This window comes from Hyaena hyaena, unplaced genomic scaffold (assembly GCF_003009895.1).
Source record: "Hyaena hyaena isolate Hyena2069 unplaced genomic scaffold, ASM300989v1 scaffold_157, whole genome shotgun sequence".
Classification (NCBI taxonomy): domain Eukaryota; kingdom Metazoa; phylum Chordata; class Mammalia; order Carnivora; family Hyaenidae; genus Hyaena; species Hyaena hyaena.
This window is the reverse complement of record NW_024080789.1, coordinates 609,215-636,274: the sequence shown is the minus strand read 5'-3', so window position 1 is coordinate 636,274 and position 27,060 is coordinate 609,215. Positions and strand designations below refer to the sequence as shown.

The 27,060-nt window shown below is 46.7% G+C and overlaps 3 protein-coding genes across 4 annotated transcripts in view; 1 reads left to right on the top strand and 2 right to left on the bottom strand.

Annotated features, from left to right (window-relative positions):
* The window catches only part of CCDC69 (coiled-coil domain containing 69), a 47,543-nt gene extending 47,252 nt beyond the window's left edge, over positions 1 to 291 (bottom strand). Inside the window, exon 1 of the mRNA XM_039239454.1 lies at positions 206 to 291. Within this exon, the coding sequence (XP_039095385.1) occupies positions 206 to 291 (86 nt within the window). The remainder of the gene's footprint in view (positions 1 to 205) is intronic.
* Positions 292 to 5,785: 5,494 nt separating this feature from the next.
* Positions 5,786 to 21,904, top strand: GM2A (GM2 ganglioside activator). Its single transcript, XM_039239444.1, has 4 exons — positions 5,786 to 6,060; positions 11,354 to 11,506; positions 19,709 to 19,891; positions 20,233 to 21,904. Exons 1-4 carry the CDS (start codon positions 5,971 to 5,973, stop codon positions 20,386 to 20,388), a joined length of 582 nt encoding a protein of 193 aa, XP_039095375.1. The 5' UTR covers positions 5,786 to 5,970; the 3' UTR covers positions 20,389 to 21,904.
* The window catches only part of SLC36A3 (solute carrier family 36 member 3), a 55,105-nt gene continuing 36,113 nt past the window's right edge, over positions 8,069 to 27,060 (bottom strand). Inside the window, exons 11-12 of one of the 2 annotated variants that reach the window (XR_005529711.1) lie at positions 11,049 to 11,165; positions 8,096 to 8,121 (exon numbers count right to left, since the gene is read on the bottom strand). Coding sequence is in view for 1 of the 2 variants with exons in the window: in XM_039239442.1 (XP_039095373.1) it covers positions 8,085 to 8,121 (37 nt within the window). In the remaining variant the exon portion in view is untranslated. Of the gene's footprint in view, positions 8,122 to 11,048; positions 11,166 to 27,060 lie in introns of both variants that reach the window. The other variant, XM_039239442.1, reaches the window with a different exon arrangement.

The window sequence follows — 27,060 nt, the reverse complement described above, 5'->3', positions numbered from 1 at the left end:
TGGAGGCCTAGCTAAGGTTCTCTTTCTCTAGCAGAACATTAACATTAAGACAGTAGGGAGTCCCTGGAGGAATGTCATATTCTACCTGCCTCAAGTATTTGTCAATGGGCTGCTGGGTATAAGGAAATTTAATTTCATCTACCATTTTCTTCTGCCTTTGTTCCTCATACCCATAAGCACTCCTCATTACACTCCCCGAACTCACCACTCCAGCTTTATGCACATGCTGGGTCCCCAGGAACATTCACTGCCACCACCCACCAGCACGACTCGTAGGTCATCCTGGACCATGTTATTCTGGGGCTCTGACCTTGTTACTCCTTCAGGAAGCCCATGACCATGAACGTTCGGGTGATACAATTTCCAGTTTTCCAACCCATCACTCTTAGGATGTGATTTCTTCAAGGACACTTTTATGTACGGATGCACCTGTCGTCTGCCAGCTGCATCACATTACTGGATGTCCATCTTGGCTACATATTTGAATTGCCTGGAATTAAAAAATACACCAATACCAGAGATTTAGATGTAATTGGTCAGGAGGGTGGGCCTGGGGATAGGGGTTTTTATAAGCTCCTTAGATGATGGTGGTGTGGAAGCCTGCTGGGAACCATGGCCTGGTGGTCTTGACCGGGTTCAAGTTTTACATTGGCTCTTACCCCACATGTTTCTCATTTCTCTCCAGGGTGGTCAAAGTCTGCTTCCTCAGAGAAGTCTTACCAGACTGAAGAAGGCAACTCACCACACTTTGTATTTCTTGTCTTCTGGTATAATTACTCTTGGGATATTGATGAAGTTTTGGAATGGTGGGGGTTCAGAGTGGATGGACAAGAAAGAATTCTTGAAGATGCGTTTGGTGCAAAAAGATGATTTTGTTAAAGCACGGGGACAGGACCCGTGGGCAGAAAGAGCTGCACTGGGGTTGTGAGGAGTGACTGGTTATATAGTACGGAGTTGGGGGAGATAAAGGCAAACCTGAAGCTTCCAGAAGGACTTTGACATGCTAAAGAGGACTCCTAAGGTACCTGGGGCCTTGCTGTTGTCAAGCTAAGGTTGTTTTTCCTCTAGTAAGGCGTTAACCTCAGGACAGCAGGGGGTTCCTGGAGAAATGTTCTACTCCGTATTTGCCGCAAGTATTTGTCAATGGGCTGCAGGTATAAGGAAATTTAATTTTACCCGCCATTTCCTTCTTGCCTCTGTTCCCCCATCACTATGGAGAAAGGTGATATTAGGGCTACCGGAAATTAAGTCTATAGGTTTCTGGAGATTAGGCTATTGATAGCATTGCCTTTTTCTTGTAATTTACTAAGATATTTGTAAACTGATGGAGACTCATGTCCTCAGACTGTGGGGTCTTTCTCAGATAACCATTTGTTTTCTTTCCTTTCCTTTGTTCTTGGGCAGCCAGGAGTGCCTGAGAAATATCACACGTATCCCAGCTGGGGGTAGGAGGGGGTTGTGCTAGCTTGTGCTTGGCCCTCAGCTTGCCTTCTGGCCCTCATCAATATCTTGTTTATGTCCTTACTTACTGATTGTCTTTCTGGAATAGACATTATTGGGATGAGGTGGGATGATGAGGGTGGGGCAGGGCCTTTATATAGTTCAGCTGTTAAACCTGTAAGTTAATGGGCGCCTGGGTGGCTCCTTCCGTTACACACCCGACTTCGGCTCAGGTCATGATCTCCTGGTTCATGAGTTTGACCCCTATGTCCAGCTCTGTGCTGACAGCTTGGAGCGTGGAGCCTGCTTCTGATTCTGTGTCTCCATCTTTCACTACCCCTCCCCTTCTTGCTCTCTGTCGCTCTGTCTCTCTCAAAAAAAGAAATAAACATTAAAAAATGTGTTAAGAATTTTTTAAAATCTGTAAGTTATTTGTTGAATGAATAGCACTGAGAAGTAGTTGTTTTATTATTATTATTATAGTTGTTTTGCAAATGAGGAAACTGATGCCAGAGAGGTTAAGGTCCTAGCTAGAGTCTCTCACTGGACAAAGGCCTGGGTCCGCCTGACGTGGGGCAAGCGCTCTGAACAAGCCGCTGCCCTCTTTCACCTTCCACTTTGGTTATGGTCTCAGTTTCCGGTCACTGTGTCTGTGGCCTCCAACATCTCCTCCAGAGCCCTTCAAATGGAGCTGTCAAATACTCCCATCCACGAGGAATGTGCCTGCTCATGGAGAGATCCTCCAAGGTGGCATTAACTTTTTACGCCCAAGATCATGAAGTTCTTGTGTGATGGAGTGTGCCGGGTACTTAGGAGTGGGGAGGGAGTGGGTAATGGGGTTGAGGGGCTTTGGCAGGTACAAAGATGGAGAAGGAATGATGCTGAAAGGGAGTCAGTGCACCCCCCTCTCTTTTTTCCCAATGAGGTTCCTGGGGATCCTGGCACTGGCACCCAGTTCCCCTTCCCACCACCCACACAGCCACCAGCAAGTGCAGCCACATGAATATCTCTCATACCACTTTAAGATCAGCTTTAAGAGAAGTGAGTTCTGTTTTTTTTTTTCCTGAAATTTTAGAGGGAGAGTGCATGCTTGAGTGGGGAGAGGGGCAGAGAGAGGGAGAGAGGGAATCTTTTTTTTTCTAATTAATTACTTTATTTTTGAGAGAGAGAAAGCCAGAGTGCACAAGAGATCACTTGGGGGGAGGGGGTATGGAAAGGCAGAGAGAGATGGAGAGAGAGAATCCCAAACAGGCAGGGAGCCTGATGCAGGGCTCAAACTCACCAACTGTGAGATCGTGACCTGAGCCAAAATCAAGGGTCGGATCCTCAACCGACTGAGGCACCCAGGCGCCCCAAGAGAGAGAGAATCTTAAGCAGGCTCCAGGCTCGGAGCAGAGATAGATGCAGGGCTCCATCCCACAACCCTGGGATCATGACCTGAGCTGAAATCAGGAGTCAGACACTCAACCGACCGAGCCAGCCAGGCACCTCAGGAGAGATGAGTACTAATTTTGCTTCTGCTGGACATGCTTCATTGGACAAGTCTTCTACCTCAAGAGGCCTGGAAGTGCACTTGTGTATGATTAAGATGCTGTTCTAGGTGAGAGAGGGAAGAGCTGATCAGAATGGGAGGAAAGTGTATAATTAAAAAAACATTGATTTTAGCCATTCTGATAGGTGTGAGGTAATATCTCCTTGTTGTTCTGATTTTCATCTCCCTGATGATGAGTGATGTTGACAATCTTTTCATGTGTCCGTTGGCCATTGGTATGTCTCCTTTGGAAAAATGTCTATTCATGTCTTCTGCCCTTTAAAAAAATTTTCTTTATTACATTTCTTTATTTTTGAGAGGCAGAGAGAGACAGAGTGTGAGAGGGGGAGGGGCAGAGAGAGAGGGAGACAGAATCTGAAGCAGGCTCCAGGCTCCCAGCTGTCAGCACAGAGCCCGACGCAGAGCTCGAACTCACAAAGCATGAGATCATGACCTGAGCTGAAGTCAGACGTTCAACCGACTGAGCCACCCAGGCTGCCCATTTTTAATTGGATTATTAATTTTTTGGGTGTTGTGTTTTACAAGTTCTTTATATATTTTGGATACTAAACCTTTACCACATATGTCATTTGCAAATATCTTCTCCCATTCTGCCGGTTGCCTTTTAGTTTTGATTGTTTCCTTCACTGTGCAGAAGCTTTTTCTTTTGATGTCATCCCAATAGTTTATTTTTGTTTGTGTTTCCCTTACATCAGGAGATATATCTAGAAAGAAAGTGCTATGGCCAGTGTCAAAGAGGTTACTGCCTGTGTTCCCCTCTAGGACTTTTATGGTTTCAAGTTTCAAATTTAGGCCTTTAATCCATTTTGAATTTATTTTTTCTGTATGATGTAAGAAAGTGGTCCAGTTTTATTCTTTTGCATGTTGCTGTCCAGTTTTCCCAGCACCATTTATTGAAGAGACTGTCTTTTTCCCATTGGATAGTCATTTCTGTTTTGCCAAAGATTAATTAACCATATCATTTCTCTCTCACCAGCTCATTCGAGTTTTCTATTCTGTTACACTAATATATGTGTCCATTTTTTGTGCTGGGACCATACTGTTTTGATTGTCACAGCTTCACAATGTAAGTTGAAGTCTGCAATTGTGATGCCTCTAGCTTTGCTTGGCTTTTTCAAGATTGCTTTGGCCATCCAGGGTGCTTGTGGTTCCATACAAATTTTAGGGTTGTTTGTTCTAGCTCTGTGAAAATTGCTCAACCACAAATGTGGGTGAGGAAGTGGAAAAAGGGGAACTCCCTTGCACCGTTGGTGGGAATGCAAACTGTGCCAACTGCTTTGGAAAACGGTATGGAGGTTCCTCAAAAGTTAAAAATAGTACTATCCTATGATCCAGCAATTGCACTACTAGGTATTTACCCAAAGAATACAAAAATACTAATTTGAAGGGATACATGCACTGCAATGTTTATAGTAGTTTCATCAACCATAGCCAAATTGTGGAAACAGCCCCAGTGTCTATTGACTGATGAGTGGATAAAGAAGAGGTGGTGTATATATATAAATAATGAAAAATTACTCAAGCACAAAAAAAAAGAATGAAATCTTGCCCTTCGCAATGACATGGATGGAGCCAGAGAATACTATGCTGAGTGAAGTAAGTCAGTCAGAGAAAGACGAATACCATATGATTTCCATTCATATGTGGAATTTAAGAAACAAAACAAATGAGCAAAGGGAATAAAAAAGATAAGAGAGAGAGAGACAAACCAAGAAAGAGACTCTTACCTATAGAGAACAAACTGATGCTTATCAGAGGGAAGGTGGGTAGAGGGATGGTTAAAATAGGTGATGGGGATTAAGGAGTGCACTTGCTGTGATGAGCACAGGGTGTTGTTTAGAAGTGTTGAGTCACTCTATTGTACACCTGAAACCAATATTACACTGTGTTAACTAACTGGAATTTAAATTTGTGGAGGGGGGGAGTTGCCTGGGTGGTTCGGTTGTGCGACTTTGGCTCAGTTCATGATCTCGTATTCCTTGAATTTGAGCCCCGTGTCAGGCTCTGTGCTGACATCTCAGAGCCTGGAGCCTGCTTTGGATTTTGTGGTTTTTTCTCTCTCTCTCTGCCCCTCCCCTGCTCACATTCTGTCTGTCTCTTTCAAAAAATAAACATTAAGAATACATTTAAAACAGGGACCTGCAAACTATGGCCTGTGGGCTATTTTCATTAGTAAAGTTTTACTGGAACACAGACATGCCCATTAGCTGATGTGTTGTCTATGTCTGCTCTGAGCTATAAAGGCACAATTAAATAGTTGCAATGCAGGTTATACGGACTGAGAGCCTAAAATATTTACTATCAGGCCTTTTAAAAAATCTTGGCTGATGGACTATGTAAGCAGAATCCTTGCTTTATCACTTCCTAGCTCTGTGACCTTGTCAAAGCTAATCTCGCCGTGTACGTTTTCATGAGTGGTAAAATGGCGCAAAAATATGGATTAAGTGTTTATCAGTGTTTAACAGTGCTTAGCATGCATTAAAGCACTTACTCTCAGTTATTACAATTATGATTATACTTATTAAAAGGACATAGTAATTCGTAACACGAATACAGGAAAGAGTAATACGGACGGGGAGTGTGACATTTGCTCCAGGAATGCACGCGGGTTTGAAAACAAAAAAGCTTTTCCGGCAGCTTTAGAAAAGGCATCCCCGCCCCGCCCCGCCTCTCGCTCCGGCCCCGCCCACAAGCCCCTCCCCTTTCGCCCCGGCTCTGCTGACGCCGGTCAGAAGGAGGGGCTTGACGCCCTTGCGCGGTGGGAGGGGCTCCAGTAGGAACCTCTCGGGGGTGGAGTCGGGAGAGAGAGAGCTACCACCAGGCCTAGGAACCTCAGATCCAGACCGGGCGGGGCAAACCTCAGCGCTCAGCTTTGCATAGCAATGTCCGGCTTTGCATAATAAATGAAGGCAAGTATTTAAAGGCGTCGTCGCCGACGCAGACCTAGTAGTTAGGCCTGCGCAGACCTATCGCTTGCGATGAGTCCTCAGATACAGGCTCAGCTCCTGCTCGTCTTGGGCTTGCTTCTCGCCAGCCCTGCGGTACCTGCGGATGCCCTCCTGAAACAGGTGAGCGCCCTTTCCTTTCCGAGGCTGCTCCCAGCATGCCGGCCCGGTTGGGGGTGTGTGGGTCGGGGTGGATTTATGGGGGCGGCCACTCTGGTTTCTAGAATTCCTTATCTGTGGCAGAGCCTCCCGGAGTCACTAACTGTGGGAGACCGAGTAGGTCCTTTTCACTCTCTGAGTTTCAGTTAACACCCTCTGGGAGTGAGGCTGGGCTGTGAGGCCTTGTTCTGCTCCAGACTTTTGGGGAAGTGTTAATCTCCCGCACGTCTCTACTCCTGCCGTCTTTCCAACGTCTCAGTGAAATTTGGCAGAATTGCAAGACTAAGGAGCTGCTCCCGGGCCCAGAGCCTCATCCTTGTTTACCTGCACCTCCCCCCGGCCCGCCCCTTCCACTCCCCTTCTGTACAGCTCTGTGGCTCTGCTTGTCCTGATGGGTGGGCGAGTTTGAGAGGCAGGAAGACCCACACTTGTTTTTCTGGTGACAGAGATCCAGTCGTGTGCCGCACTGCTTGTGGTTACGGGTCATGAAGAGTTCCCAGCCTCCAGGCTTCCTCCTTCACTTCTCCTTCACCCCATGCTCCAGACCCTTGGAAAGGGAAGTTCTGTCATTCTGAGACCTGGAGAAGCCTAGTTCCATTGCCTGTTTGCTGCATAGCTATGGGCAAGATACCTTACCTCCAGCAGCTGTTTAGGAGAGGCCCAGCCTAGATCCCCTCCCTCCAACCACCTCGGAAATATTCGCTTTAGAGCAAGGAGAGGAACAGTGTGGTGTAGGGGAAAGTGGAATAGGACTGAGGCTTGACTTCTCATCCCTCCTATGTCTCTGATCTCTGGGCCTGGCATTTGGGTTCCCTGAGTCTTGGTCTCCTCATCTATAAAATGGGCATGATGATACCAACCTACCTTTCTTAGATGGACGTGGGTGAAGGGAGATGCTTTCATGAATGGAAAGGCTCCAAATATCTTAAACAAGAAAAGTGATTCAAGCCAGTAGGCTTGGCCTCAACCTGCCCCAGGGGCAAGGGGTCTAATTATTTTGCCTGTTGATTGAAGGCTTAAGGACCTCTTGGCCTTATTTGCCTAGAGGATTCACAATTTGTCTGTGAATGTAGGTTGAGAATATTTCTCTTGGTTCCAGGGCTGACCGCTTTGAGGTGGAGTCTGGCTAGAGCTCCAACTTGCCCTACATCCCCATTCTCTTCTATGCCTTGGCCATGGATGCCATCCCAGACCAGAGGGCTTTGGATCAGCAGTTTGGGGGAGGCCCTTAGACATCCCAAGTTCACTCACCTCACTCACACCCATAGAGGATAGGACCTCACTTAAGATTGCACAACTTGTAGCATTCTGTTTTTCTCAGGGCTCGTGTGATTCAGTGTCCACTGCCTGAGACCATGGGGCAGATAACGGCAGTGGGGTGATGGTGAACATTTAAACATCTGGAAACTTGAGTTTCATTTCCTCTTCTAGCATTAACCAGTCACGTGTTGCTGGGCTGTGACCTGCATTAGACAGAGGGGAGAATGTCTGATCCTGTGCTGGGCATACAATAGGTGCTTAGTAGACTCAGTGACACTGTATAATGACCATCATTTATTGTGCACATACTCTGTGCTGTGTGTGTGTGTGTGTGTGTGTGTGTGTGCGTGTGTGTGTGTGTGCGTGTGCGTGTGTGTTTTCTAGTAAGCTGTTTTGGGGAAATAGTTTTAGATTTACAGGAAAGTTGCAGAGATAGTACAGAGTTCTCATTTACTCCTCACCCAGTTTCCCCCCCATCAACATCTTACGTTACCATTGTGCATTGTGCATACCAAATTGAGACATCAACATTGGCTCATCATCATTAGCTAAACTCTCGGCTTTATTTGGATTTTACTGGTTTTCCCATGAATGCCTTCTTCCTTTTCCAGGATGCAGTCCAGGGCACCACGGTGCTTTTGATGTTCTGTCTCCTCAGTTTCCTCTGATCTATGACAGCTTCTCAGTCTTGTGTTTTCATGGGTTGCCAGCCTCGAGGAGTGGTGACCTTATATTCTGTACAAACTTCTCATTCTCCCAGTAGCCCTGCGAGAAGACAGAATTATGCCCATGTAATACATGACGAAATTGAACCTCAAGTGGCTGAGGTATGATTGGAACCCAGATTTGAGTTAGTCACCCATATTTTTGCCTCCAGATCTGTGCCTTTCCCCTTTGCCTATACTGGGGATTGCAAATACAGTAGTCTTCCTCTTATCCGTGATTTCGCTCTTCGTGGTGTCTGTTAGCTTGTCAATCACAGTCTGGAGTCAGATGATTCTCCTTCTAAAATCCTCATTAATAGTAGCCTAATGCTATATCACAGTGCCTGAGTCCTGCACCTCACTCCCATCTCACCGGACAGGCACTTTCTCAAGCCAGTCCTCACAAGGGGGGTGAGTGCAGTAGAATAAGATATTTTGAGGGAGAGAGACCATATTCGCGTAATCGTGGGTTGTTATTGTAATTGTTCTATTTTATGATTAGTTAAGGTGGTTAATCTCTTCCTGGGCCTAACTTACAAATTCAACTTTATCATACGTATGTATTAAGAAAGTATGTATAGAAAAAGACACAGTATATATAGGGCTCAGGACCATTTGTGATTTTAGGCATCCACTGGGGGTGTTGGAAAGTATCCCATGCAGATAAGAGGGGACCCCTGGCCCAGGCTTGGCCCTCAGTGGACATTGCTAATCCTTCGTGCCTGCTTTTCCAGATGGGACTGGACCCAGCTGCAGAATCCATTGCTACAGAAACCTCTAGTCAGGCACCAGGAAACCCAGTTCTTATGCCTCCCCCAGTTCTGTGAAGGACAGGGAGCTTAGGAGAAGGGAAGGAATTCCTCAGCTCCAACAGGATATTCAGGGCACCTGCCTGAGCCTGGAATCAGTTCTTAGGTTGCCCGAGAATCTGTGAAAGCAGCCCCGGAAAATGGCTAGGCCTCCAACCTATACTCCAACCCAACTCTTTTTTTCCCCCCGAGCCCACTCTTAAGTCCAGATGTTTCTTTCATTTGACAGTGGCCTCCTGACTGGTCTCCCCCTTCCAGATTTGTCCGTCTCCATCCATTCTCAACCACAAACCAGGCTGTGGTGCTCTCTCGTGACGGGGTTCCATTGCACTTACAGTAAATCCAGTGTCCCAGTTATAACCGATGAGGTCCTACATGAAGTGACCTTACCACCCCTCCCACCTTACCCGCGTCAGTCATCCACTACATCTAGCCTAACAGCCTTTCTGTAGTGCCCAGGCCTACTAAGCTTCCCCCCACAGGGCCTTTGCCCATGTTGCCTCTGCCTGGAAAGAACATTCTTTCTCTCCATACTTACGCGACTGACTCCTCATCCTGTGGGAGTCCAGCTTAAGTATCATTTCCTTACCACCCTATTTAAGTAAGTCCTTTGTTACTCTCAACATTATCACTGTTTGTTTCTTGTCTGGTGCTCGGAAATAATGGTGGGTAATATTTATTGACATTAGACTGTAAGCTCCTCAAGGCAGGGCAAGAATATTTCTAATTGTTTACCACTATTAACACAGACTTAGCCCAGGGCCCGTGATCATTGCTCCATAAATATTTGTGGGATGAATATTGAAGGAAACGTTTATTGGCACTTATCATGTGGAAGGGGCTGTGGGGCATGCAAGCATGAATCACACCCTGTTCTGCTTTTCTTCCTCATGTCATGTTTCATTCCAAGGGACAAACCCAATTCCAAAAAGCTCAAGTGAGGAGAAGTTTACTTCAAGTGTACAAGGAATCTCTTGAAACTAACGGCAGGAAGTGGAGGCTGGGCCATCTAATGGCTCTTGTTTAGTGAGCAAGTTCATGCTTTGGGCCTGGCATTGTGTCAAGAGCTCTACACACATGTTATCACCCTTGCTACAGCCCTGAGAGGAAAGAATAAAACCCCCACTTAAAAGATGTGGAAATTGGGGTGCCAAAGGGGAAACTGGCCTATAGAATCACATAATATGGTGGCTGAGCTGTCAACACCTGTTGACTAAAGCTTTGATTTACCCTCTGTCTCACTCTAGAGGCGTGCCTTTCACTGCCACCCCAGACTGCCTCCTGAGATGGGGTTGGTGGGTGGGTCAGGGGTGGGGGTGACCCTTCTGTTCCCTTTTCCAGAAACCAGCAGAGCCCTTAGTACTGTCTCTTCCCAAACTTTGGCTTGGTCGTGGGTCACAGGTCTAGGTGATCTGGCCTCATCCCAAAGGTTGTGACCCAGTGACACCACAAAGCCCAAAGTCCTCGTAGGGATTTTTGCCTTAATCTCAATTTCCCAGGCAGAGAGAATCTGTCAGCCTAACTTGGGTTAGGTGTTTCCATTCGGCCCTGCCGGCTGTGTTGACGATGAGGGTTGGCTGGGGGATGTGGGGGTGGCAGATTTTCCTTCCAAGATGGGATGCTCATTGTGGGAGTACTTGAGGTATCTCGTGGGTGATCTTCAGGAGGCTGGAAGGGCATGAGAGGGCGAGCAGAGTCTGCACAATACAGGAAATGTTAAAGGTCATAGACAGGCAGGCAGGGTTCTGTGGGAGTGGGGAGTCAGCGGTTGTGTAGCTAGACAAGATGGTGGAATCTGGAGACCTCTGGCTCAGCGTGGGGGGAGGGTGACTCAGATGGGAAAGGGATGAGCAATACGATGGGAGGAAGGAAGTGCTGGTTGGGATTGGTGAAACTCATTCACTGGGGCCCATCAACGAGCAGCCCGCTGGGGGTCCCCCCATGTGTGTCCTAGTCTCTCCTTGGGCTAATTGCATACCTCTTGAAGGTGGGTTTTCCCACTGTTACGTTTCCTATTGTTCCTATTGTTCCTGGCCGTGAATTGAGCACAGGTGTGACCTGAGTAAGGTGCTGGGGGCTGCAAAGGTGAATCCTCTGGGGGCTTCCCTCTAAAGAGATGCCAAGACTGGCTGGAGACAGGTGGGGGGCGGGGAGCATGGGAGATCAAGAAGGTACCTACCCAAGGTGATGTAGTTAGTCACTGGTTTTGAAGCTCAAGGTCTGGTATATCATGCTTTATACTTTACAGCACACTTTTGGAAGATGATGTCTTTCGAGTCTTTGAGGATAGTCCTGCCTAGGAAATGGGTACAAATGTTATCTGGGGCTTACCGACATGGAGTTGCATGCAGATAAAGCTCAGGGAGGCCAGGTCCCTTGCCCAACATCACACCATCCGTAGCCTGTTCTGTTGTTTCCGACCTATGAAAATTCCTTTTGCCAACCTTTCTTTTCTTTCTGCCTGATTGTCTCTGGCCCTCCCAGCTCAGCAGCTTTTCCTGGGATAACTGTGATGAGGGCAAGGACCCTGTCGTGATCAAAACCCTGACTCTGAAACCTGACCCCATTGCCTTTCCTGGGAACTTGACTGTCAGCGCTGAGGCCTGGACCAAAGTCTCCCTCATTAGTCCTCAGAAGGTGAGTCTGGGGGTGGGCGGTGGGGTCGGGGAGGTGCTGGAAGGAAAGTGCCACGGGCCAGCTGGCGGGGGACCTGAGGGAGGAATGCTCAGGCAACGGTAAGTAATTGTCCAGTCCTGGGATCCCAGAGCCACAAAGGATGTGTAGATTCATAGACTGCCTGATAGCTCCAGTTGGGCGATTGTGTTTTGGACAAGCAGGCACATCCGTTAGTAAGTAATGTGTAGTCACTTTAGAAAATACACATGAGGATTCATGGGTGTGGGGGGGAGGGGGGAGGGGGGCATGGAGGAGGGCACTTGTGGGGATGAGCACTGGGTGTTATATGGAAACCAACTTGACAATAAACTATTTGTAAAAAAATAAATAAATAAATAAATTGAGCTATTTGTTTTTCAGTAAAAAAAAAAAAGAAAGAAAGAAAATACACATGGTCAAAAGGGGTAAAATTAACTCACCTGAAATCTCACTACCCAGTGATAAGGGATAAGCACTTTCAACATTTGGTACACTAGGCTTGGGAACTGTCCCCACACACATATTTTGAGTGGGCATGTATGAATAAGCCATGCTTCTTGTGAATGTCCTTCTGCAATCTAACTCCTCATGAGAGTCATTATTAACTATGTATGTATTGTTGAATGTTTTCTACAGGGGTAAATATATGTACATTTCCACTAATGCTTTTTTCCCCCCAATGTTTATTTATTTTGAGAGAGAGACAGAAAGAGTGTGTGAGCAGGGGAGGGGCAGAGAGAGAGAGAATTCCAAGCAGACCCCGCACTGTCAGTGCAGAGGCCGATGTGGGGCTCCAACCTGCAAACCATGAGATCATGACCTGAGCCAAAACCAAGAGAGGGATGTTTAACCAACTGAGCCACCCAGCCTTCCCACACTAATGGGGTTTTTAGCATGTGCTATTAAACTTGCTTTTTGGGGGGCATCATACTGTATGTTCTATACCTCTTTTCTTTTTTAAAAAATTTTCTTTTAATGTTTATTTTTGAGAGAAAGAGGGAAAGAGCTTGACCGAGGGAGGGGGAGAGAGGGACTTACAGAATATGAAGCAGGCTCCAGGCTGAGAGCTGTCAGCACAGAGCCTGATGTGGGGCTTGAACCCACGAGCCGCAAGATCATGACCTGAGATGAAGTTGGACGTTTAACCGACTGAGCCACCCTGGCGCCCCTCTATACCTCTTTGTAAGGTATTTGGCATCAATCTACCTAATTTTTTTTTTTTTTGGCTGAAATATTCTTTGTAGATCTGTCCTGATATACTTAACAAATCTATTGTCAGACATTTAGTTTGTTTCCAGGGTAGGTTTTTGTTTGTTTGTCTGGCTTTTGTTTATTTTTTGGCTGTTATAAACACCTTATTGTCCGATTGCCTCCAGATGTTTGAGCCCATGTATCCCCTAACCAGCAACAGATTTGCTTTTTTCCACACATTTGTGATACTGAGCATTTTCTTTTCTTCTTCTTTTTTTTTTTTTTAATGTTTTATTTATTTCTAGGAGAGAGAGAGAGACAGCGTGAGCAGGGGAGGGTCCGAGAGAGAAGGGTTCACAGACTGAAACAGGCTCCAGGCTCTGAACTGGCAGTCAGCACAGAGCCCGACGCGGGGCTCAAACCCACGAACCGCGAGATCATGACCTAAGTGAAAGTCGAATGCTTAACCGACTAAGCCACTCAGGCGCCCCAATACTGAGCATTTTCTGAAAATGGTTTCCAGTATTTTATGTCATTGCTAATGAGGTTAAATGTCTTTTTATAAGTTTTTTTGCCTTTTGTATTTACTTTGGGAAGAGCCAGTTTGTTCATGTCTGTTGCCTATTTTGGGGGGTGGCTATTTACATGCTTTTTTAAAAAATTTACATGCTTTTTTCTTTTACAGACAATGAAGGCTTTTTTTTTCTTCTTCCAGAATGTATTTTATTTTATTTTATTTTTTTACAAATAGTTTATTGCCAAATTAGTTTCCACATAACACCCAGTGCTCATCCCCACAAGTGCCCTCCTCCACGCCCATCCCTCCCTCCCTTTCACATCCATCAGTCCTCAGTTTTTGTCAGCATTCAAGAGTCTCTCATGGTTTGCCTCTCTCCCTTTCCCCCACCATTTCCCCCCTTCTTCTCCCCCATGGTCCTCCGTTAAGTTCCTCCTAATCCTCCTATACGTGCAAACATATGATATTTGTCCTTCTCTGCCTGACTTATTTCGCTCAGCATAACACCCTCAAGGTCCATCCATGTTGCTACACATGGCCAGATTTCATTGTTTCTCATTGCCATGGAGTATTCCATGGTATAGATAAACCACATCTTCTTGATCCATTCATCTGTTGATGGACACTTAGGCTCTTTCCATGTTTTGGCTATTGTGGAGAGTGCTGCTATGAACATTGGGGTACATGTGCTCCTATGCCTCAGCATTTCTGTATCCCTTGGGTAAATTCCTAGCAGTGCTATTGCTGGGTCATAGGGGAGTTCTAGTGTTAGTTTCCTGAGGAACCTCCACACTGTTTTCCAGAGGGGCTGTACCAGTTTACATTCCCACCAACAGTGTAGGAGGGTGCCCGGTTCTCCACATCCTCGCCAGCATCTAGAATTCTCTGATTTGCTCATTTTAGCCACTCTGACTGGCGTGAGATGGTATCTCAGTGTGGTTTTGATTTGTATTTCCCTGATGAGGGATGCTGAGCATCGTTTCATGTGTCTGTTGGCCGTCTGGATGTCCTCAATGAAGGCTTTTTATATACCATACATTGTAGTCCTTCTCACTATTTTGAATTGGTGTCTTTATACCATATTCTGATATGCCCTTCGGGTTGTCCTTTTGCAGATCTACTCTAGCACCAGTTTTGTTTTGATTGTTTAAAAGGTTTCTGGGGCCCCTGGGTGGCTCAGTTGGTTGGGCGTCCGACTTCAGCTCAGGTCATGATTTGGTGGTCCATGAGTTGAGGTCTGCGTCGGGCTCTGTGCTAACAGCTCAGAGCCTCGAGCCTGCTTCAGATTATATGTCTCCTCTCTTTCTTCCCCTCTCTCGCTTGCACTCTGTCTCTGTCTCTCAAAAATAAATAAACCTTAAAAAAATTTTTTTAAAGGTTTCTGTGGGTTCCGGCATGGCTGTCAGTTGAGTATCCAACTCTTGATTTCGGCTCAGGTCATGATCTCACAGTTGTGGCATCAAGACCCACTTTAGGCTCTGCACTGAGGGTGGAGCCTTCTTGAGATTCTCTCTCTCTCTCTCTCTCTCTCTCTCTCCCCCTCATCCCTCCCCTTCTGACTGTCTCTCTCTTGTTCATGCTCTCTTTCTAAAAAACATTTAAACAATTAAAAAAGAATAAAAGGTTTCTGATTTGGAATCTGTCCCTATAGCCGCCCTTAGCCCGGGCTGAATCACAGCTACCTCAGAGGTTGCTTATGGACTGTGAGAAATCAGCCCACTGCCCCCGACAAAGGGGGGACACAGAGACTCAGTGCACAGTGAAGCGAGGCTTTAATCAACGTTCTTGCAAGAGTGGGTGTCTGATGGAGAGGCACACTCGAGATGGTTACAGCAGACAATTTATCTCCTAGCTTGCAAGTCCCTCCCCTGATTCCCCATTGGCTGAGCGCTACAGAGGTTACAGCCTTACCCGGAAGTGGCCTATGCCCACGTCAGGCCAAAAAGTAGTCTGATTGGAACAAATGTACATTCTTTGAGGTGACACAGACATCAGTTTTTTGGTGCATGCTCATTGCAAAGCCCGCTAAATGGAGAAGGGAACAACCTGGAAGTGCCTAAGGGTTCGGGATTCCACCGTGGCAGGGGAGAGGTTCGTACATTTTCCAGTTGGTTGTAAACCTATTGTTAATTAGACAACACAGCTTTTATTTGGTGCTTCTGGAAATGAATCATCTCGCTTACTTCTCACATGGACATTTACTGTGTTAATAATATAGAGAGTGCTTTGCATAAGACCTGCTCAATACATGTTAACTCTTATTAATAGTTCAATTAGTGTCGATCTTTTCCTGTGGCCCCTTTGACCTAGACAGAAGCCCTGGATGTGTGGATAGCTCTTGGGCCCTGTCTTCCCCTGCACCTCCTCCCAAGTCTTCTCCAGGCTAGATCGTTGCATTTCCGTTTTCTTTTTCAACTTTCTCTAATGTTTAATTTATTTGTGAGTGACAGAGAGAGAGAGAAAGCATGAGTGGGGGAGGGACAGAGAGAGAGGGACACAGAGAAACCAAAGCAGGCTTCAGACTCTGAGCTGTTAGCACACAGCCTGATGCAGGGCTTGAACTCATAAGCCATGAGATCATGACCTGAACAGGTCAGATGCTTAACTGACCGAGCCACCCAGGTACCCAGATCATTGCATTTTCTTTAGCTATTTATCAAGTGATCATCTGTGAGGGTCACACAAATGCCATTTCCATGCTTCTGCTGCTGCATCTGGAAGTGTAAGGCTCTCCGGCAGGTGCCACAATGCTTGCTCTCCTCGCACCCTCCTCTCACTGTCATACAGAATGCTGGCTTTCCCATGATGCTGTGCAACTGACTTGGAAAGAAAAAGCCGGTGAACTCCTTCTGTCCCCAGCCTGCTTTTCCTGGGTTCTTCAAAGACCATTGAGATGGACCTCCCCTTCCTTACCTCTCATAAATTTTGGGCCATTGCACTTTGTAAACACTGTGCTCAGATTCTCTTAGCCCCTTCCCTCCCCCTACATTTCTCTTACACATATATTTTTGGTTCAGTTCCTTTACTTTTGAGGGTATGTGCTTATTAGTGATTAAATGAAAGCCTCTGAACACTTATGTAGGAGAAAAGATGATTAGCCTCATCTTCCAGATAAGGGAACGGGAGACTCTTAGAAGGTGTGACTTGCCTCCCCCCCCCCCCCAACTCCTGGTCATGTGATTATTAGCACATTCAAGGCTGGTGTATTTTTTGTGTGTTCCCTGCCCCTGAACTCTTTCTGGCAAGGAGGTGGACTTAGTGCTTGGTGTGCTTGCAGGAGAGTGCTCCAGAACTTTCCTTGCCTGGCAGAGACCCCCTTGGGAGAGTTGCTCAGACTCTAGACCCTTATGAACCTGGAGGCCTCTTGAGATCAATGACTTCCACCCCTTGATACTGAGGCCTGAAGAGGAGGGTGAGCGGTCCAGGCCCACACAGCCTGCTAGAAGGAGAGCCAATTCATTCTCTTCCTCTGATCTTGCTGAAGTGGGTTTGTTTTAATCCAGAGTCCCATCTTGGGCCTGGATGGACGTAGTCCCTGCTGCAGTGGTTAGATGCTGGATGCCCCGGATTCCATGAGCCATGGGCAAGACGGGACCTATCCCAGGAGCTCCCTTTTCCTCTTTTAACTTGCTCCACTTGGTTTGGCATAGTTTCTAACTCCCTTCTCTAGGCCCTCCCTAAAGTTCCAGACCGGACCCTAGTTTTCCTGTCCTCAGGAATCAGAAATTGCTGCTTCATTTGGCATAGGTGCTTATTTTGGGCTTTCAGACATATGGCTTTCAGGCCTGACAGTTTGGCCTCTCCCCCTCCCCCCACTAAGGTCATGTACCTGCAGTGCCCCTGCCTGAGGCCTTATAACCACCCTCTTCCCAACACATCAAATGGCTCCCCTTCAGTTGCTATCAGAGTGTCTAGATCTAGAGCCTTTGTGTGTCTATCCCTGTGGTGGAAGCCAAAAGAAACCATTTCTTTTTGACCTGTAAGAAATTTTTACACTTAGGATGTCAGAACTGATAGGTCTCTTTAAGATCATGAGATTCAACTATTCCATTGTCGGGTTGGAGGACTGGAGGCCTGATGGGGAAGGGACTGCCATCTGGCAGGAGTGGGGATCCTGCCTCGCTTACCTATCAGTGCCTCTGTCTGTCTGTTGTCAGGGCAGGTCCCATGACACAGAAGTTTATTAAGCTTGAGCTATCTACCTGCCAAGGGAGTCTTGGGCTGGAGAGATGACCGAACTTATCGCCCATAGTACTCGCTTTCCTGAGCCATAGGAGCAAGTAGGCTGGGAACAGGGACTGGGAAGTGAGCCAGGGCTTGCAGTCCCCAAATGGTAGGCCTGGCTGCTGCCTCCAGGCTCCTGTTGCCTTCTGTTCTGTGCATTCCCACGGAGTAGCTCCTGTGCTGTGCTTGTCCTGGGAGGGGGTGGGGGGCGGGACGTACGGCTCCTTCTGGCCTGGTGGGAAGACCCCAGGCAGGACTTGGCCCCCGCTGGTCCCCTCATCTTGTTCAGGGCACAGCCGGCTCAACCATTTGCATTGAGGTATCAGTGAAGCAAGGGCTGGGAGACGGTACTGGCTAAGAGAGAAGGTGGGACAGGCTGTCCCACAGAAGTTAACGTTTGGATTTCAGGCTCCATGCTAAGTGATTTACAGCCTCTGTCTCACTCCGTGGGGTTGTGTGAGAAAGCTAGGCGCTCTAAAATATCCTGCTTTTGGGGCGCCTGGGTGGCTCAGTCGGTTGAGCGTCCGACTCTCGCTTGGGTCACGGTCTCGCGGTTCGTGGGTTCGAGCCCCGCGTCGGGCTCTGTGCTGACTGCCAGCTCAGAGCCTGGAGCCTGTTTCGGTCTGTGACTCCCTCTCTCTCTGACCCTCCCCTGCTCACGCTGTCTCTGTCTCTCTCTCTCAGAAATAAATAAAACATTAAAAAGAATTTAAAAAAATAAAATAAAATAAAATAAAATAAAATAAAATATCCTGCTTTTGCAGGTCAGGGAAAGGAGGAAACTGAGAGAAGTAGCTTCCCACCAGGGCACAATTCTAGGACGAGGCTGGAGTAGCTTCCCAACCACTCTTCCTGTGCAAAGGGGTTGGGGCAGCCTTGGCAGGAGAGCAGGAAAGGCCGGGAGGGGACCATGCAGGGTAACGAGTGGGCTGAGGTCAGCGGGGGAAGTGGTTTGAGTTGGTCCACTTGGGATTACAATACAGGCTACACTGGCATCTCCCTTCGTCCTGGGCCTGGGTCCTGACATCTGGCAGTTGGATGGCTAACAGCCTGGGGAGCCAGCCTTCTAAGCCCAGCAGGCTCTGGGGGAGTAAGTGCCCACCGGGGTTTGTCTCTAAGAAACAAAAGCCCTAAATCAAGTGAGCCTGGAGGCTGGGAAACATGAAATGCTAGAATGTCAGAGCTGAAAGGGATCCTAACGTTGTCATTTCCTGCCACGACATCCATAAGGAATCAGATGCTCGAATGAGCTAACTTCCTCCTGCCCTTTCCTGTTTTCCCTGGATACATTTGGTGGGGCATGAACATGGTCCAGAGAGACTGCTCACTTAGTGAATGTTAACATGTGCCACGCACAGCTGGCATTGTCTGCCTTGAGCTCCGGCCACTTCTGGGTCAGCCGCAACCTCTAGAACATGAGTAGGGTCATGACGGCGTGGAGGTGTGAAGCGCATCACAGATCTTCTCTTCCAGCTTCTCTCTGGGTGCAGGGGTCCTTCAGGGGCTTCCCCATCTGGGTCCCGGAAGCCCGCCACTTCTTGCGGTAGTTCTGTCTGTTGTGACCTGGCTATGATTGTTAAGAAAATCTTCCTTACATCGATCCCACAGTGATCTCCCTATAAATTCCTGTTTCAAATTCTGTCTTTTATACAGAGAAGGTTTGATCCAAGAATGGCCAACTCCAAGCTGCCGGCAGTAGCTGCCTGAAGGTTTACACAGAGAAGGGTTGTGAAGCCAAGATTGGGCCGAGAAGGGAGGTCTAGGAAGCAATGCCAATTAGCCAGTTAGCAATTTGAGGACAAGTGCATTTCAACTCAAGTGTTAGCTTTAACCAATGGAAATGACTATCTGAAGAAATCTAAGACTGTGGTTCAGTGAAGGGGGGAAAAATCACAGCAATTGGGGCTCTTGGGTGGCTCTGTTGGTTAAGTGTCTGACTTTTGATTTCAGCCCAGGTCATGATCTCATGGTTGGTGAGTTGGAGCCCCGTGTTGGGCTCTGCACTGGTAGCCTCTCTCTGCCCCTCCCCTGCTCGTGCTTTCTCTCAAAAATAAATAAACCTTTAAGGCACAGGAAAAGGTAAGAATGGGACATGTGCCACCATGTTGTCATTTCTGAATCCGAACATCTCCAAGACCCCATCCAACTAGAAATTCTGTGATTAAAGTAAAATGCTGACCTTTTTTTAAAGGTGTAGAGGAGCTGGTATGGTTGCCTTGGAATTTACACTTTTTCCAACTCTTTCTCACCAGGTGGAATTGACCTTGGAAAAAGAAGTTACTGGCTTCTGGGCCAAAATCCCGTGTGTGGAACAAATTGGCAGCTGTACCTATGAAGACTTCTGCCAAATAATTGACACCTTTACTCCCCCTGGGGAGCCCTGCCCAGAGCCCCTGCGCACCTATGGACTTCCCTGCCACTGTCCCTTCAAAGCGGTAAGTACTCCGGGGGGGAGTGCGTCATTTCTGTGGCTGGAGTAAAGATGTGGGGTCTGGAGAGAAGGGTTCTTGCATTCTCCTCCTGCAGACCTAGATGTCTAAGTGGGGTGTGATCTATCCCGCATCGCTTATCTTGTAGGAGCCTTGGTTTATCTGTCTGTGAACTGGGAGACTTGAGGGGCAGTGTGCCCCCACTGCCCTTTAGCTTTACCCCTCTATGGTCCTTAGTGCTATGCAATCTCAAATCTCGCGTGGTTGCCACGACAGTGGGAGGAGGGGCATTTCATGGCTGCATCAGGAGGCTCCCCCTGACCTGTGATCCACCGGTTCTCATGCAGGGCATCTACTCACTGCCTGAGAGTGATTTCACCCTGCCCGAGCTGGAGGTGCCCAGCTGGCTCAGCTCCGGCAACTACCGCATCAAGACGGTCCTCAGCAGCTACGGGGAGCGTCTGGGCTGTGTCAAGATCTCTGCCTCGCTGAAGGGCAAATAAGGTGGCGCCAGCCACACAGCAGAATGAAGGGGGACCAGGAAGAGAGCCCCCTTCTTCTGTCTTGCCTTTGCTAAGGTCCAGTCCTGACTCTCTGTCCCCCTTCAGGCCCATTTCTGCAATGATGCAGTACCCTTGCTGAAAATCATTTTATTCCGCTGACATTTTAGACATGGCTAGGCAGCGCCAACCTAGGGAGGAGCTGGGCAGTTCTTGATAGCCCGAGACACCTGCTGTACCTGCTGCTTCATTTTCCTCCTCAACCCAATGGCTTTCTCAGAGCTTAACTCAGTTTGTAAACAGTCAAGGAATAGGACCAATATATTTTGTAACCTCAAGCTCAGACTGACCCAATCTTGGTTTCCTGAAATATCTTCATGATCTTCTTTAAAAAAAAAAAAAAAAAAAATTTTATTTTTTTTTTGGTCAGTGACTCCAAAGCAGAATGAGAGTATTAACAGTTGTTTCATTCCAGTCCCCTCTTACAACGAAGGGGCTGCAGTAGCTCATCTTGGGCTGTTCCTCCGTTAACTCCTACGATTAATTCAGTATTCTTTTCTAGATTTGTTCACTGAACAGTGGGACATAGCATATCCTGGAGAGGCAGGGCATATGGTGGAGGGCTGTTCTGGGAGAGGGATTTAAGAATGCTCTCATGTGTCTAAGATAGTTTACAAACTCAGGTGCCTACAGAGCTGAGCACAAGCGACCAGGGCCACCAGGAACATATTGCTTCCAGGCGTGTCATCTTTTTTCCCCTTTTTATGGCAGCATATATCCATTGTTATAAGGCAGCTGATGTCCAGTCTTGAGCTGGATATTATCAGAGATGGCGGGGCCTGGGATGAGTTAGAAAGGATGCATTCAGCCCTTAGGGGCATCTGGTGTGAAGCTATGGCCACTTGGTGTCATAGGAGAATGTTGTGGCCTCAGTATTGCCAAATATTCTCAATCCCCCCCCCCCCCCCGGCAAAGCCCAGAAATCCAGACTTTTCTATGAAATCTTACAGTTTTTAAATATTGGCAACTGATGAAAACACTGTGCAGGCCAAAAGGGCCTAAAAGACTTGTCAGTGGGGAAATACGGCCCTGGATGGCCACTTTGCGACCTCTGACATACGAACCTGCATTCCCTGTCCTTCTGGTCGTGGGACCGCTCCTCCTGTACTGTCCCTCCCTCCATACGGCCAAACCTAGGTGTCTGACCCACGGAGTAGGCTCTTCTAGCCCTCAGGGAGGGGGACGCAGCCTCTCCAAGCTGTGAGCTGTGGGGATCATGAGGTCTCAGCCTGGGAACGCTGTCAGGGTGGCTGGGGCAAACACTGAAAGAGCTAGAACCCACCAGCAGCTGCTCTGTGGAGCAAGGATTCCATGAAGAAGGGTGGACTTACATCGGGTGCCTGGATTTGTCCATCATCCTGTCCTCCACAACAACTTACTAACCCACGGATCACCCCCAGCTTCTGGGCTCATTTGGAGCCCGGAATGACAATAAACCTTTTTAACTTGCTGACAATTCCTCCTTTGTCGTGGCTGTGTATTTGTCCATGGAGCACGTCAGGATTTAGGAGCTTGTCTGCACTGAGCTGTTTCTGCCAGAGAGGCTTGTCGCAGAGCCGAGGAGATCCCAGGGACCATCTCTTCTGTTTCTGCCTCATGAGCTGCTTGGTATCTCTGCTTCATTCCACCTCAGCACTGTCCGACTTTCCTTGGTTTGCTTTCTTTCCTGTCGCTCAGCTCCAGCCTTGTCCTCTGTTGGCCTTTTGGGGCTTTTTCTGACAGTTGCTCTTTCGTTTAGACCCAAGAATGGAATCTCATTGTCTTGGTTAATGTTTCCATCTCATGCCAGGATCTTGGGTCAAATGCTCCCCCAGGTCTCAGGAGGGGGGAGAAGTCTCAAATCATAGGCAAAAGAGACTTTTTAACAAATGGTGCTGAGCCAACTGAAAGCCATTTGGGAAAAGTTGAATGCAAAGTAAACTTACGCTGTATGCAAAGTAAACTCCAAATAGACCCAATGTCTAAGTGTCCGAAAGTGAAACCACACATATACTAAAAGAAATCAAAGCATATTATAGAGATGATAAAAGATGGATACATGTGACTACATACACATAGAAAAGTCCCTCAGCAAGAAATACCATAAAGTCAAAAGATTGGAAGTAAATATTTATAGCACATATAGACAAAGGTCTAATATTTCTGCTATATAAAGAATGAAACATTCAAGGGACTAAAAACCTGATAGAAAAATTGAGAAAGTTCGTAAATAAACTCTCTCTCTCACACACATTAAGATGTAAAAACGGCCCTTAAACATGAAAAATGTGCAAACCTAACCCATGGTGAGAGAATATCACCTTTCAGGTTGATGAAAACAGAAGTACAAACCACACTTCTGGGAAGGCTATGGGGCAACAGGTGCTTCTGCACAGTTGGTTGGAGTGAAATTCCCCATCCTTGGTGGTGAATTTGTCAGAACCTAAAAAACTTCAAAAGTGCTCACTCTTGGGGCACCTGGATGGCTCAGTGGGTGAAGCATCTGACATCGGCTCAGGTAATGATCTCGTGGTTCCTGAGTTCAAGCCCCTCATCAGGCTCTCTGTAGTCAGCAGAGAGCCCACTTCAGATCCTCCGTCCCCTCTCTGCCCCTTCTCCGCCGGTTCTCTCAAAAATCAATGAATAAACTTAAAAAAAAAAAACAAAAACAAAGGTGCTTGCTCTTTGACCCTGCATTTCAGTGCTGGGAATTTTCTCTGAAGCTGCACTTCCAACAATACAAAAATAAACTTGCACGAGATTATTCATTGCAGCATTTTGATTGCAAATATTAGAAATGTAAATGTCGATGAGAAAGTGACTGAACGTAGCATGTCCACGCTGAGTACTATTTGGCTATGAAAAAGAAGGAGGAAGATCTCTGAATCCATGTTGAGTTATTTCCAGGATACATTGTTACGTGCAAGGGCAAAGTGCAAAGAAGTATAATGTGCTACTTTTCATGGAAGAAAGAAGAGGTGCTTGTAAATAAATACAAATGTCTTGGCTCATTTGTAGAAAATAAGGAAAGATAAGCCAGGAACTAAAGAGATTAGTTATTTACAGAGGGTAGGTAGGAATATTGTGGCACGAAGAGGAAACAATAGCAGGGTGTGAAGGATGAAGGGGGTGGGGGGGACAGTTCTGAGATCTCTTTTCGTGTAACTATGGCTTTTGGAACCATAATAATGTTCCTCATACCCAAAGCATGATGAAAATCAACCACGAGTGAGGGGAGTTCAGAATGGAATACAAATAACAAATGAATTGTATTTCAAATGAAGAATGCCACCACATTGAAGGAGGTAAGAAGGATTACTAACTAAAGCGACAGTATTTTGTTGGGCTGCTGTAAAGCTAAAGACCAAAGGGTCTGCTGGGGCGCCTGGGTGGCTCAGTCAGTTAAGCGTCTGAGTTGGGCTCAGGTCATGATCTCACAGTTCGTGGGTTTGAGCCCCATGTTGGGCTCTGTGCTGACAGCCAGCTCAGAGCCTGGAGCCTCTTTCAGATTCTGTATCTCCCTCTCTCTCTCTCTGACCCTCCTCTTCTCACACTGTCTCTCTCTCTCTCTCTCAGAAATAAATTTTTTAAAAAAGACCAAAGGGTCTGTACACAAATACTGGACTCTAGTTAGTCAATTTGTTTTTCACAGAAGTAGGAGTTAGCGATTCTGAAAGTATATGTATATTACAATTGAGAAAATACACATACTGTGCATAATGAGGATATGGGGGCATATTGAAAAGACACAGGGACCAACTTGAAGGAGCTCTCAGGGGCCAAATCTTGGACATTTTGAGCAATAAAGTAAATAATGATAGTCATGTGTTCTCATCGACTGAGTAAAAATAAATGTGATTTTATACACAATAGAATCCCAATTAAATGGAGAAGGAACTTTGGAAGTAGGAAAAAAAAATTACTGTTAGGCAAACACTATTATAATAATTGCTGTAGATAAGTAGTATCCTTGGATAAGCTAAAATTATTGGCTAAAAGTATGATTAAAAATAGTGGGGCCTGGGTGGCTCAGTTGGTTGAGCATCTGACTTTGGCTCAGGTCATGATTGCACAGTTCGTGAGTTCGAGCCCTGTGTTGGACTCTGTGTGGACAGCTCGGAGCCTGGAGCCTGCTTCAGATTCTGTGTCTCTCTTCTCTCTGTCCCTCCCCTGCTCATGCTCTGTCTCTCTTTCCCAAAAATAAACATTAAAAATTTTTTAAAAAACAGGATTTTGCATGGCTTCAAGATATTTCCTTAAAAGATTGCAATTGCAAAGGGGAAAAGAGTCACTTTATAGTGGGGAAACTGGCAGGCACCACCTTAACCACGTGTACATCACTAAGTTAACATCACTAGTAATAAGACATTGACATTGTGCACTTCCCAGTATGATGCACTGATAGGGCACAATGAGACTTCTGTGGTAAAAATGGATTGTCAAAAAATGGATAATTTCGATAATGAGGAAAGATCAGACAAACCCAAATCGAGAGACACTACAAAATAAATGGCCAGTATTCTTCAAAAGTGCAGGGCCATGAACAATAAGGAAAGATGGAGGAACAGTCACAGCCTGGCAGAGAATAAAGAAATTGTGGCCTCTTGCATTGGGTGCTGGGTTAGAAAAAGGCTGAGAAACAGGATTCACCAGTGTAGATGACTTGGCTTTGATCATCGCACTAGGATTATGGAAGATGTTAACATTAGTGAAAGCTATGTGCAAGGTATATTGGGAACTGTGTTGTTTTTGCCATCTTAAAGTCTTTTTCAAAATAAAAAATTGAAAACTATATTCCTGAGGTTTCTATTTTGAGAACTAGCTCATGGAACTTCAGAGAGGGAGACAGCCATGGAAATATGTGATGTTACAAAATATAGGTTAACAGGGACTGCAGAGTCTGGGGTGATACGTGAAGTCACAGAGGGTTTTCTTGGGGCAAGTGATAGCTGATATCTGAAAAATGAGGAATTAAGTAGGTAAAGAGAGGAACAGCGTATATGAAACCTCTGTAGAAAGGGGGAACATGGTGCTAGGGAAATGGACAAGGGCCGTTAAGACTGAAAGGGAAAGTTGCTACTGGTGCAGTGGCTGGAGTGGGCGCGGGGGAGGGGGAGTTGGGGAGGTGGAGGTGATGGGGAGCCTTGCAACTGGGTTCCAGTTGGGTCTCAACTGCCAGGTCCCAGATTTTCCAAAGAAGCGCAGACAGCAGAGAATTTATCCTACACTGTTGCAACTAGAATGACCAGTGTGGGTCCTGTCAGTGATCTCAGAGTGCTGACTGCAATCAGAGAGTGTGTGTTATACCAGTCACAGGGTGTCTGGGCTTCTGTGTCTGGTGGCTTACCTCCCTGACCTTTTAATCCGGCTTCCTAAGTTGGAGTCCTCCTGAAGATTTTCCCTTTCGAGAGTCCTGTCGTCTCACTTTCACTTTCGAGTGGAATTGACATACCAGGTAGAAGTTCTGCCCCCACCCACCTTTCTTTGGTCTTTAAACACAGGAAAGTGCTTGAGGCGTGGGCTCCTGTGTGGGTATGAGTCAGCGTGGACATTGTTTCCCAAGAGCAAATCTTGTCCATCCTTAGGAATTTGCCTTTCAGTTTCATTTCTAAGGGGCACTGTGGCTTATAAAGCATTGCACTGGGGCGGCTGGGTGTCTCAGTCAGATAGGCTTTCGGCTCCTGATTTTGGCTCAGGTCATGATCTTGAGGTTTGCGTGTTTGAGCCCTGCTTTGGGCTCTGCACTGACTGTGAAGAGCTTGCTTGGGATTCTCTGTCTCTCCCTCTCTCGCTGCTTCTCCCCTGCTGATGTGCTCGCTCTCTCTCTCTCAAAACAAATAAACTTAAAAAAGGAAACCATTGCACTTATGTCACTGATGTCCACTTGAAGCCAACTCTGAATGCCTCAGTTTCACATGGGTGACTCCTGCTGCCCGCCACCCACACTCGCCCATGGGGGGATTGTGTTGCTTAGTGATCTCAGCTTGGGCTCTATGTAGCAATCCCAGTCGTTTCTTCCAATGGGCTTGTGGAAGATCCAAATTAAGCCTCTCTTTAAAATGATTTTGCATATCATTCCACTCTACACCCCAGTCAGAGTCCAGCTCCATCATTTTAAGACCGATCATATTAGTCCCACAGAGAACTGCAATGGGGAATATTTGTGAAGGTCTTGATAGACAGGAGTCCCCCTCCATCAACAACTGGGCCTGGGGCATATGGCAGTGGAGAATTCAGCCTATGTTGTTGCAACTGGAATGACCAGTTTGGGTCCTGTGATCTCAGAGTGCCAGTTGCAGAGGGTGTGTGTTGTACGAGTCACATGGTGGCCCGGGGTTCCTTGTCTGGTAGCTTACCGCCCTAATCTGACTTTTCAGTGCTCTACTTTGCATTCAAACCTTAGTGCCAGGGTTTTCTACCCAACTATCTGTAGATTGCTCAATGCTCTGAGAAGCAGAAATTCTTGCATTCCTTTTTCCAGAGGTATTTTGCAACACAAGGTCTGTTAACGTTATGGGCTTTGTGATTGTATGTAATTGCATGTAATATTTAGTATGTATGTGTATATGTGAATTTTACAAGGGAAGCTCTATAGCTTCCGTTAAAATCTCAACAAGGTATATGACCATTTCCCCC

Coding starts and splice junctions, on each gene's coding strand:
- GM2A (XM_039239444.1), top strand. CDS start 5,971: ATGAGTCCTCAGATACAGGCTCAGCTCCTGCTCGTCTTGGGCTTGCTT. Junction 11,507..19,708: donor CCCTCATTAGTCCTCAGAAG/GTGAGTCTGGGG, acceptor CTTTCTCACCAG/GTGGAATTGACCTTGGAAAA. Junction 19,892..20,232: donor GCCACTGTCCCTTCAAAGCG/GTAAGTACTCCG, acceptor GTTCTCATGCAG/GGCATCTACTCACTGCCTGA.